This window comes from Pecten maximus, chromosome 5, assembly GCF_902652985.1.
Source record: "Pecten maximus chromosome 5, xPecMax1.1, whole genome shotgun sequence".
In the NCBI taxonomy this organism is placed as follows: domain Eukaryota; kingdom Metazoa; phylum Mollusca; class Bivalvia; order Pectinida; family Pectinidae; genus Pecten; species Pecten maximus.
This window is the reverse complement of record NC_047019.1, coordinates 30,015,729-30,028,868: the sequence shown is the minus strand read 5'-3', so window position 1 is coordinate 30,028,868 and position 13,140 is coordinate 30,015,729. Positions and strand designations below refer to the sequence as shown.

The window sequence follows — 13,140 nt, the reverse complement described above, 5'->3', positions numbered from 1 at the left end:
TTTGAAAAATAACACAAGTTCCACAGCAATATTATATAGAGAATCAATCACAATATATCAAAAGTTATAAAACTACAAATAACAATTAACGGCTGAATATCAAATTAAGTGAATATCACAAGTCTTTTTGCATTTGTTTTTAGATAATCCAGATTTCGGTTTTCTGGCTTTAAAAAAAAACCGAGAAGTATTTTAATTGCTGTTATAGTTGAATTACCAAAATGGACCTGAAATCAGTATTTAAAAAAAAAAAAAAGATCTATGACTTGAATATTTCATAAAAATAATTTAATACATCGTTTATTCACTTCATTTAGATCTTCAGACACCGCATAATTTGTGAAGTCATATATAGAAATATATGAACCATTTTTGTTATTAATTTATATTAGTTCACACAAGTAAGCACGAGATGTAAGCAGTACGTATATGTACCGCTATCTACCGGCATGACTGAGTACAGTAGACTACACTCGCTTTGTGGATATTGACAGTATAACATATATTTACATACTAATTCAATTTTAGAATTATAACTGAAATCTTGTAACAGCATGGCACAAATAGTCATCTGAACATGTGTTGTATATTGAAAAAATATTTAGGTAAATATTTAATTAACTCATTTGCTTGACTTTTAGAATTGTAACTGAAATCTTGTAACAGCATGGCACAAATAGTCATCTGAACATGTGTTGTATATATATACCGGGTAATTGAAAAATTATTTAGGTAAATATTAACTCATTTGCTTGACTTCAATTTTCAATTTATCAATTCATTGATTACTGTGTTTGAAGTATGGTGTAGCGAGAATTTCAAGTCTTGATCATGACTTGATGAACGTTCTAAATTAACAAATTATCAAAATGAATTTGTTTGAAAAATAACACAAGTTCCACAGCAATATTATATAGAGAATCGATCACACTATTTGAGAAGTTATAAAACTACAAATAATAATTAATGGCTGAATGTCAAATTAAGTGAATATCACAATTCTTTTTGCATTTGTTTTTAGATAATCCGGATTTCCGTTTTCCGTCTTTGAAAAAAAATTACGTAGGCGTATTGCATAGTAAACGTAGCCATATCATATGTACATATGTAACAGCTGATTTCAATCAGATTGACTTAACATGAACTTAACACCGTCTCAGTAGTTCGTCACAATCGAAAATTTGATCGTGAATTCGGTATTTTGCAAATTCTTTCAAAATACTTCCAGGTAAAGGAAAAAATGCATATGGTCTCTATACACACACCAAAGATTAATAGATCCTATATTGGGTCCATTCTCTCTTAAAAATATCGATTTGGGTCCACTATCGGCCATTTCGGTAATTCAACTCTAACGACAATCAGGCCGCGATTCGCAAATGAAAAATTAATTTAAAATTCGTAAACCTCTAATATTTTACATATGATACAATTAGGCATTGAAAAACATATATGTGGGTCAATTCTCTGAAAATAATGCCAATTTATATTATAATTAAGCCCCATTTTTCTTCGTTTCGGTATTTCCAAGTCTGCTTCACCTGTGGTCCGTTTCAGTAAATATTCTCGACTTTGCCGAAATAAAAACAAGCTATATAATTGTTCATTTTAAACATGACAACTGCCGACCACACGTATCTAAAAGTGTTAGTGTTGATATCATCTGAATATTGCCGTAGTTATCTGTCACTTCGATTGTAAACCCTTTGCCAAAGTCATGGAAGAATCGACCAATCAAATTGGTTTAACGTTTGATTTCCGTAATCTTGCAGTTACCTCCCTTACAACAGTAAATACGTTCTAAGTATCGCCTACAACAACCAATCCCGTGCACATGGCAACAAGATATTATCATTTGCATTTGATTTATTGGTCTTTTTCGTCAAAGGAAAATGGAATATGGAAATCGATGACAATGTTAACGCTATGACCAGTCACCCTGACCACAAATGCCACCTAGTATCCACCTTTCTCGCAAACATGTACTGTACAGTAACCTATATAGTATGATACAATGTATCGTCTCGTATGCCGTTGTTGATATATTTCTTTCTCTAAATTATATAAATACTCATCTAGTTGATAATGATGTAACATTCTAGAATATATATAATACACATTTAAGTAAATCGCGGACATATTTGCAGACCGATGCTATAATGTCAGCCGTTTTGGAATGAACACGGAAGAGCAAAACTTTCTAAACATCCGGAGACGAATGCGCCTGCGCAATATTTGTTTACATAAATATAGGCCCTATTGACCTGGAGTTATTCGCAAAGTTCAGGTGCAGTCTTCACATTTCGCTAGCGTTATGCATTTCTCAAATCGTATGCATCTTGAAAACATCTACTGAATACATTTCAACATTTTCGGTAAAACTACTACATAAAACGAAGATGTTTTTGCAAGTAAACTATTTGAAGCGTAAGGCAATGGGGGCAGCCATATTTCATTGAAACAGACAGTAGATGGCGTATTGGTGAATGTGGCTACCAAATATGGTCATATTTCTCAGTCCAGTTCTTGATGGCAATAACCGAACATTAATGTTCGTTTAAAAACCACTATCATTTCATGCTATATAAATGAACGTATTGATTCTCGATTCCAACAAGTGCACTATAGGATGTCTTTTATGTGGTGCTGAACTTCCCTGTAACATAGCTATGGCAATGAAACGAATAGAACAGTGTTATGCCTAATTGGACAATAAAACTAGCCTTCATTCCTTAAACCTACTGAAGGTGCAGAATTGGAATTGATGATGCAGTTCTTCAAATGAAAACGTGTAACAATGACAATAAACATGTGATGAAAGCCAGCACAGACACCCTACAGAATTCTTCAACTGTTACATCTAGAATACTGACATCATTTCACAGTCTTAACATCCTTCAACTTGCTGTTTTCATCTAGAAAACAAGACACATTCTACCAGTCCTCAACTTGATTTTGTGTTCCAAAAACAGACATTACGTAAGTCCTCTAACAGAGATCAAACTAAAATTTGGGTATCCTTTGTTTCCTCAAACTGGAGAAAAATTTCCTTTTCTTTTCTAATACAAATTAGTAATGTTGCCAACAATATCCAACTGCCTTAATGTTATTATAAATCCTTTGATATAAAATTGATATACTCATCAATTTTTGTCAATATTTTATTTAATTTTCTGTGAAATTCTAGTTTTTTCCTAGACCTCCAAAGGAGAAATTTGTTCCTAAAAGTGGTAAAATTACAAATTGTGACTTTTTGAAAACAATCCAAAGCTACTGTCCATGATATTGAAATAACAAAAGTATAATAATGAAAATAATGTATTGCTCATATACTTGTCAATATGCTGTTTAATCCTCAAATTAAAAGAGATAAATATTTTAATACTGGTGTACATGTATAGTCCAATAATTCTGTCTAGCCAATTTCAAATTCTGTCAATGAACCTCTGGCTAATACATTGCAGTTTAAAAACACTTCCTAGATACAGATATTCTAGAACATGATGCGATGTATTTCAATAATCCTTGATTACATCTTTCAATACTCTTATAGGTAAAACAGATCTGTATATCAATGCTGAATATCTTTCTCGGGTATCGGTCATACAGATCTTTGCTCTTCCAAACATCAGCAGTCTAGCTACATGTACTTAAGAAGTACGAGATTCTAAAGCATTCCACCTGTTCCAAGATCAGCAATTGATTGGATTGCTTGATCATACCAAAAGACAAATTTATTGAAAAAAATCTACTTGTACAATTAGCTATAGCTATATATAGTCTATAAATATTTTTCATACTTTGACTGCAATTTCAGGTAATTATGATTACTGTACATGAATCTTTTATTTTATTATTATATAATAGATAGTAAGAAGGAACTTTGTAAATCCAAAGAAACTTCAGTAACTGTTTTGGGTTGCCATGAATTTGAAGTGTTGTCTGTATAAAGTGTAAGGTATGAGATACATATGTAGCAGACCAGTACATAAATCAGAAAACTAAATGTGCCAGGATGTTGTATGATTGGTGGGTCCCAGTGAAAGTCGAGGGCAATCTATATCCATGATAGATGCATGTTTTAGCTTAGGGACTGTTACAGCACTAGACTCTACACTGCACTCTCTGCCTCCAAAATATCAATTTTGAGGTTCTGCTGCCAAGGGGAATAGTCTTCTGACAAACAAACTTTTCAATTAAAGTGCGCAATATAGAATTGTGTACAAGAAAAATTTTCACTATCAAAGCCCGATAAAATTATACTGAAAAAGTATCCAGGAAAAAAAAAAGAAATCAAAAAGTGACCTGTGAAGCCTTACAATTTATATATATGTATACAGACTTCACAAAGGAAGTGTGTGGGGCTAAACAATAAACCTGCGATTCAGGGGCTAAACAATGAACCTGTGACCGAGGCTAACATTGGACCTGTGACAGAGGCTAACATTGGACCTGTGACTGGGACTAAACATTGGACCTGTGACTGGGACTAAACAATGGACCTGTGACTGGGGCTAAACATTGGACCTGTGACTGGGGCTAAACAATGGACCTGTGACTGGGACTAAACAATGGACCTGTGACTGGGGCTAACAATGAACCTGTGACAGTGGCTAACAATGGACCTGTGACTGGGGCTAAACAATGGACCTGTGACTGGGACTAAACAATGGACCTGTGACTGGGGCTAAACAATGGACCTGTGACTGGGGCTAAACAATGGACATGTGACAGTGGCTAAACATTGGACCTGTGACTGGGACTAAACAATGGACCTAGGCCTGTGACTGGGGCTAAACAATGGACCTGTGACTGGGGCTAAACAATGGACCTGTGACTGGGGCTAAACAATGGACCTGTGACTGGGGCTAAACAATGGACATGTGACTTGGGCCTAAGAAAATGCATGCCGTATGTTGCATACTGGCGGGAATGGGCAAGATGATTGGCATGGTTGGGAGGGGAAAGGGCACATTTCTGACTGACAGAGAGGCAGGGGTGAGGGGGTGATTGATCCCCTTCTATAAAGTGGGGAAGCAGGACTACACAACCTCCTGCAGGTGCCCTCATACTTACATATATCCCTACACATCTGCTTATGATCAGCAATACCCTGCTGTTTCCTCATTTTTCTTTTTTTTTCACTGCTAAAAAATGTCAAACAGCTTGAGATGATTGCAAGCGTGTTAACTTGTGAAGGAACTTCTAAGCTAAAACCATAAGGACCTCTCTTTTGTACTTCCTTATATTTAAAGTCCAAACTGAATGTCAGCATGAAAATCTAAGTCTGAACTTGAAAATATGAATTACCATTTTAACAGAGAAGAAGCTTTTGTTTGATGTACATATAGGAGCCATTAAAAAACAAACGAGTCGTAAAGAATGAGAAAATCATAACGATTAAATACCACTGAAATTTTTTTTTGAAAAAAACTTTACACCATAAAACACATATATTTAACTAAAATATAATAAGCTGGGTATAGGGCGACTTGAGGCCAGGAATGCACATAACCATGAGGCATACACAACCATTGAAGCATTGTGGGTATTACACCCTTTCAACTCCTCCCACTTAGACTGTATATATCATAACAAAGTCCTTTCAGATGTAAAATTGCATGTAATATGGGTGTATTACCTACTATGAAAGTTGCATCATTGAACAATATAAAGATAAAATACCTCCCGAGCTCTTAGTACTGTGTACACAAATAATGATGTCTGCATCATGGTGGTCCAACAATATGAACTCTATACATCAATGCTATATCAATTTGCACTGCTCTTCCATGTTTTGTTCTTCAATACAACTCTCTATAAATGTAAGCAAATCAACATGAAACATCACTGTATACAACCATCCAATTACCATAGTCCAATTCCCTTAACAACGGACAGACATAGCCAGCATCAGAATAACAGAAGCACTCACCAAAATGTATAAATCAGATTCAAAATAACATTGTGGCTCGCCATACAAATGTTCAAGCATTAAATTGTGTCTGCTTTGTATCTGATCCCACTAACTTTTCATCATATCTCAATTTCTACTAAATGAATAGATGAAGAACTATATACTTTAGTTTATCCCTGAAGGAAAGCACCTGTAAAATGACTCCGCCACACCATGTAATAATACACCATACAGTAAACCTCCGGTTAGTTCGTATACAGTTTTTTGACAGAGGTAGTATCACCATTGAACCCTTCCCATCGAGCTACTAACTGTATTATTCCCCAGGTAAAAACTAAATAGCAACATTGCTTTTTTCAATTTTTGAAGCGAGAATGTGCCAATCCAAAACTGGGGCTGAGGATGGGCATAAACCTGTTAGTCGTATTGACTGAATTTAACATGATTAAAAATAAAATGGAGTATCAAATTTAACTATTTCTCAACCTGAATGCAAAGTTTGAATCCTGTTCCTAGATTACGAAGAGTGATAGAATTGGAAAGTGTCTGCTTCATAAAATGAGAATAAATCCCATATCACAGCTATCTAGATTATAGTCTACTATAGGTTAGGAGGAGTAAACAGATACCCCTATATACCATGAACCTGGTAGAACTAAACTTCTCTATTGACCAACTGCAAACACATGTTTCAAAGACTCAAACAGGCTAACCTATTCAAAGGCCCAGAAAAATTATTTCAGAAGTGAGCAAGGTCATCTATTGTTACCAAGATAATAAAACTCAACAACTTTTATAAAGAAAAACATTAAATCTGATACAATAAGATGACCAACAAAGTGCCCATTTAATTAATGTTTTAAATACAAATCTATGTGTAATTTTAGAATAACCCCTAAAAATTAATGTTATAATACAAGATGTTGCTTGAATTATGATGCCCCCATTATTCCCTCCAAAGAGACTCCCTGACCAGCCCCACATGGCCCCATAATGAGGACTGTGAGAACTCCACATGCTCCAGATTGGGCAGGGCTGGCACACACAGGAGGCCAGGAACCTCAAGAGGCCAGCTCAGCAGGGCATTTACAACAAGTCTTAGCACTGATGGAGATCTTTTTGTAGTGAGAATGTGCCAATCCACAGTGGCCTTGGTCAATCGACATGTGGTTCTAATTCTTTCCAATATATCATTGCTGTTAAAATAATTGTTTTCATAAGGCTCTCACTGTCAAGCAGGGCAGTATTGTGTTATAGAGGATTTCTCCAACACTGACCTCTATATGATTTATGCATTAATTCCATTTTCCATATGGAAAGTTTGCTATCAAATAATCAATGCAGATTTATACATGTATGTACACTAGTGCATATAAATGCCACAATCCCAACCACATTAATGCTAACTGCATTCAGGTTCTTCAACTTCTACTACAGGGCAGTTTTTTTTAACTTTAAAACCAAAATCCTGACCATACAGTGTGACAGTGTTTATTGATTTGATGAACAGAGTATACACAGTGTGTAGTAAACTGGTTTCCAGACTCACTGCTAGTACAATCACAACCACCAGCATAAAGACAAGCTATATCTGGTTAGGAATTCACAGTTTTTCTGCACAAGTGGAGATCCCTTTGATTGTCCTGGCAATAAAAACCTGGGCTTTAATGTCGAAATGACTTACAAATACAGCATTTCATAAGTTTTATACATGAAACTATCAAATCTGTAGATCAGGAGACAACTGCAGATTCCAGAACATGAGGATGGATAAGATCATCATAGACATCACAACATTGCAATTGGTTGTATCCAATCCCCCATGGAAAATTCTAAATGTATCAACATATATTTAGATTCACTGATAAACAGGCTAAAACCCTCAATAAAATCTTGCAGGTCATAGCTACCAGATTTCTCCTGATACATTTACTATTCTTAGTATCATAACAGTGCAAACGAGGACCCATATATATGTAGAGCATTACATAATATAGTAATCTTATGTTCAAAATAAGTCTCTAATTCTTTATATAGATAAAGTTGGATTAATCTGTGATGCACTCTATTTTGATCAAATGTCTTAAGCTTACAATTCAATCACACCTTGGAGACAAAATTTTGAACAATCCTGAATGTTGCAAATAACCAATTTTTGTTCTTGCAATTTGGGATATGGAGCCTTTTTGGATCATTTTAGGAAGAAAAGTCGCGAGAGAACACTTTCAGGAGTAAAACTGCAAATTTTAGGAATTCAGGCTTAGATGTGAATAATTTCAATGGGAGATGGGGCCTATTATCGACGTTAAAAAGATCCCCTGAAACCTTGTATCCCTCTTTAGGCATATAAGCCATACTTATAGGTAGTCAGTATGATACTTAAAGGACGACATGCAAAGAACGTGTTATAGATGTTGAACTAACTTCAAAGAAGATATTGTATGCCTGGAGTATTCAATACTATTGTATTGCACCTGTGAGTCATATAAGGAACTTATTAGGGGAGTTGAGACATCATGTAAACAGTTTTCAATGTACATGGAATATCTTCACACAAAAGCAAGTAACATAATTACCTTGAAGAGATATTTCTATAAACAATAATGCGAAAAAACTTATGAAGTTGTGCAATGCCATACAAATGCGTAATTTTTTTTCTTGGTTTGAAAGAAGCCTCTGAAAGAATGTTTAAATAACACTGACTAGTCCAAAGATAAACCCTGTAGTATCACTTTATCAGGAAGGTTTTGTGATATTCCACCCAACCTTGGTCTGGAACGGGCACTGCCAGGTCTTCTTGTGCAATGGGGTGTGAAATATATAGTATCTGTGTAGGTTTGTAATTACACACCGATTATTCACCCTTCCAGGCCAACAAGCACAGCCATACAGAGGACAGACTCACAAAGCCTGTCTGTGTCCTCTTCACATGGAGTCTCAAATCCTCCCCATTACATACAGTCAGTGCAAGGCTTATCTCTCAATAATCACACTAGGCCAATGTCAGCAGCTCAATGCTCGAGAATGTGATCCATTTTCAAGATTTTCAAGTCTGTTTTATTTCTATCTAGATTAACTTTTACCTCCTTTTCTAAATTTGATGAACAGCATGCTTAAAAATATTTTGAATCAAAATTCATTAAAAAGCCAAAACTTTTTAAAATGGTGAAATGGACTGCAAAAATACTGATCAACCTTGTGGTAAATTTGATCAAATAAATTGAAGCGTTATTTATAGTAAACTTGGGTTGTCAAATTGTCATCTATGAATGTACAATGCACAATGAAGTTTTCAAACATTCTCTATTTCTGATAAAATGATTCAATTTACAAAAAAAAAGGGACCGTTTTATTATGATATTCTAAAATTAAAAACATTTTACATTTTTTTGTTATTTTCATAACCTGTTACATTCCTTATTTATCTTAAGTAATATATCTCAAGCATACTATCAGGTGTATACTAGAATTTTCTCACACGCATTTAGTTGTATTCTATTCCACATTTATATATATATACACACACACACTGATTTAGTAGTAAAAAATATTCCAGTTTGAGCTACATGTTCAGTCATCATTTCAGGAAAATCTGAAAAATCCACTTTAAGAGTTCCCAAATAGTTCTGTCCAGGCTTCAAATGTTGAACACATCATCAATTTTCATTTCCTTTTGTAGACTTTCCAGGGTTGATGAGCTCAGTAAATCCATGATAAGATATGATTCCAAATGTATTGTTCCAACACAAAAGTCACAAGATATCAATTTATAGACAGAATATATACATACACAGTGTGGTTATAGTAAACGAACCTCCATAAAAAAAAATCCAAGTTTCTGCACCAATAAGTTATCCAACTATATGTCACCAATAAAATATAATTGCACAGGGAGACCTATTTCAAAATGCATAGATTTGGAAAAGGTCTTAAGATTAAATTTAGAGTTGATAAAACAATAACATCTTTAACACTGAATACAGTATATGTAGAAAAAAGTCTTATTTAATAATTAATATTCAGATATATTTAACATTTACTACAACATCTGCCACAATTCATCAAAATATATATTTTACCATACCTGTCACTGTTCTGTGTAGCTGATATTATTAGCTGAAGTACCACCGACAATTTCAGTGTATTGGCCGCTCGTAAATCCATCCTCCTCTTTGGAAACACTTTTTTTCTCATATTGGGATCACAATATTCTCTAGCGTATATCCTTTAATGGGTGTCAAACAACAAGTAAATAGTTGTTGATAGGGAGGGATATTAGTAGATTAGATGGTAACCCAGTGCTCAGATGTTGGCACACTGAAGACTGCATTATATATGGTACAGAACATGTAAAATATGGTGGGAAAAATGTTACTGTTTTACACAAAATACTCTAAATAGCTACCACAGGTTAAATGATGAGAGACTCTCGTATATTTGAGAAATACATTTAATGAAAACAAGGTTATTAATATTTCATGTGACATGTGATTCGCACCCATACATTTTTTTTCTTTTACAAACTCAAACCTTTGTCAATTTCTTTTAGATGGACAACATGTCGCAAAAAAATTGACAATCAAGCAAGAGAGATGCAGATAATAAATATTAGACATATGAGTGTTACCAGAAGTGACGGACAAGCATAAATGATGAACTGGTTAAGAGGTAGACATGCTAAAACATCCCGTGCTGTGGACAGGTGATTTCAATAAGGGAAAGGGTGCATAGTCATTTGATGCTGCTTAGTACGTAAAAATGTTCAATACAATTTTAGATATTACTACAATAGTATACATCATACAGTAGCTCAATGAACAGCCTAAATAACCACATATACATGGGTATAGGCCAACCTAGGTTACACATAAGCCAATAGTCCAGGCATTTAACCCAACAAAACGTGCAGTACAAATTATTGATCCAATCAGGTTAATGTAAATAAGAGTGTTCATTGACAAATTTTCTATTGATTAGTTAATTATAGGTCTATCACGAGATTTGTTTAAAGCACAGATTTCTGAATTCCTTAACAAGATCTTCATTATTATTGGCTCAAATATTTAACTTGTCATTAACTCATAAATAGCCTTTGATGATAATTATCCGTGAATTATTTATTTAGCGTTAAATTATTCAATACAGATTAAAACAAAATTTTACAATTGCAAACATTAACTTTATAATCAGTACTATATATTATTGTCATACTTAAATGAAGGCAAACAATTACTAATCAAAATCGAAAAAAAAATACTACCTCTTTCTTTCGCGTATTAACTAAATTATTTACCTATGAGATAGTGCGCTACCTGAGCAAATCAGCTGAGCTCATTTATCATACCTTATCAACAGGTAATATTTACAATCTGGAGATAAGAGAAACCGCGGGAATTACGTGTTGATATCACTCCAAACTGAGATTTCCCGGTGTCAGATTGTTATTATTTTAAAAGAAAATCAGAGAAATCTTAAAATCAAGAAGTAAGAATGAGTCACGCAGTGTAAAAACACTCCAAGCTTGTGCAGTGACGGGAGAAGTTTCAAAATGGCTGCCAAAATCTGGGCTGTTCGCTTTGTGTCGGTATGCGGCGAGTATGTAGCTTACTTCCCACACAATAGCCCAGAATTTGGTCGCAATCATTAGCAATTAGCAAAAACTCAATATTGGAATAGCAAAATATCAACTAAAGAGAAATTTAGTAACTTTTCCGAAGTATATTACTTGTGTTATTTTTAGTCCAAAAACTTTTGGTAGACATGTTCCCCTCCATGTGGGTCAGGCCCAACTAGAATACACCATCAGAATTCACAGGCACGAGTAAATTCCAATACGTTTTGCGTCCGTATCAATTCATATAAACACTCCGAATTATAAATAACAATTTCTGCGAAATTTGTGGCGAGAAACACCAAGAAATTCGCACGTTTTCAAGCTTCACGTGAACTTACCTTCATCTAAAAGTTTTTCCAAGTGTACAAAAACATTCGGAAATGCCTGAATTTGTTTCTTGTCTTTTAGTAACTGTGCTAAATATTCTGGCGTGTTACGCTCATCTTTGTTAGTTTCAGTTCCCATGTTAACAAGCGTTGAGCTCTGTAGCAAACTACCTGAGTTAAGAAGGGTTAGATTCCAAACTACAAGTCACTACTATATAGTTCTGTGATCCCTCTTTCATGAAAATTTGTTTATGAACACGTGCTGCCGTCTGCGCATGTCATTGACCGGACCAATGAACTCGGAGCTTAGAGAGGGGTGTTCAGGTTGTTGCGGTGTACACTGCAATACACACACGTTTACAGCGCTACTGTACCAGAAGCAAGAATCAGGGAGTATGCTGTTGTTGTGTCTTCTTTCGTTGCTGTACTAGCATCAAAGTAAAAATATAGAATTGGAATAGAAGTAAAATATCAATATGTAACTTCGTTTTTTCAGAACAGATGTTAGCTGCACGACGAGTGACCTCTCTTCTGACACATAGGTCCTAGTTAGGCCTATAGTGCGGTAAAAAATGTCAAATATGTCTTTTTTGACAGCTAGAGTGACCAAACCGGAAAATACCTTTTATGGCAACATACATTCGATCAGTGTCTTAGAAGTAATACACATGACACATGTAGTTATTTTCGTTTAATTATGGGATTATTCTGAATTTTAGCAATATAAGGTAGTATTAGTAAAATTATTTAATTGCCAATAAAACATTAGTATTGATTGTTGAAATATAAAAATAATGTACCGGCATTAATTTTGTATAATGAAATCATTTTTTACATGGAATATAACCACCCTGACCAAGCATTGTTAGATACGGATTATCATTTCAGACCAGAACTAGTTTGGCTGTACAACTTTCACTTGATGTGTATGGTAAATCATATGCTACTTAATGAATTACTGTTTTGGAAGAACTTATGATGAATATAATAACACTCTAGTGTGGATTGCCTTTAAATGGAAATTTATTTTAATTCAATTACATTTTTTAAATCTATAATATATTTAGTCTATCATTTTGTCTTTACGTTGTAGATGATAGAAATAATGAAGTAGATTGGTAATATGATCCTTTCTTTTAAAAATGATAATCAAGCAGTTTATGGTATGTTCTCTTATAAAAGAAATATTTTTATAATTTGTTTGTGTGTGTTTTTTCTTTTTTTCTTTTATTTAATTTTCTTTTCTTTTTGTGACAGCCATTTTGATAAACACATTTATATGT

At 34.2% G+C, this 13,140-nt stretch overlaps 1 protein-coding gene across 7 annotated transcripts in view; it reads right to left on the bottom strand.

The window, feature by feature from the left end:
- Positions 1 to 12,121, bottom strand: part of LOC117327762 (protein quaking-B-like) — a 45,942-nt gene extending 33,821 nt beyond the window's left edge. For 3 of the 7 annotated variants that reach the window (XM_033884896.1, XM_033884897.1, XM_033884901.1), the window contains exon 1: positions 11,870 to 12,121. In XM_033884896.1, coding sequence (XP_033740787.1) covers positions 11,870 to 11,996 — 127 coding nt within the window. In that variant the 5' untranslated portion in view covers positions 11,997 to 12,121. The remainder of the gene's footprint in view (positions 1 to 11,869) is intronic. The other 4 variants (XM_033884900.1, XM_033884899.1, XM_033884898.1 and 1 more) reach the window with 2 other exon arrangements.
- Between the last annotated feature and the right edge of the window lie 1,019 nt (positions 12,122 to 13,140).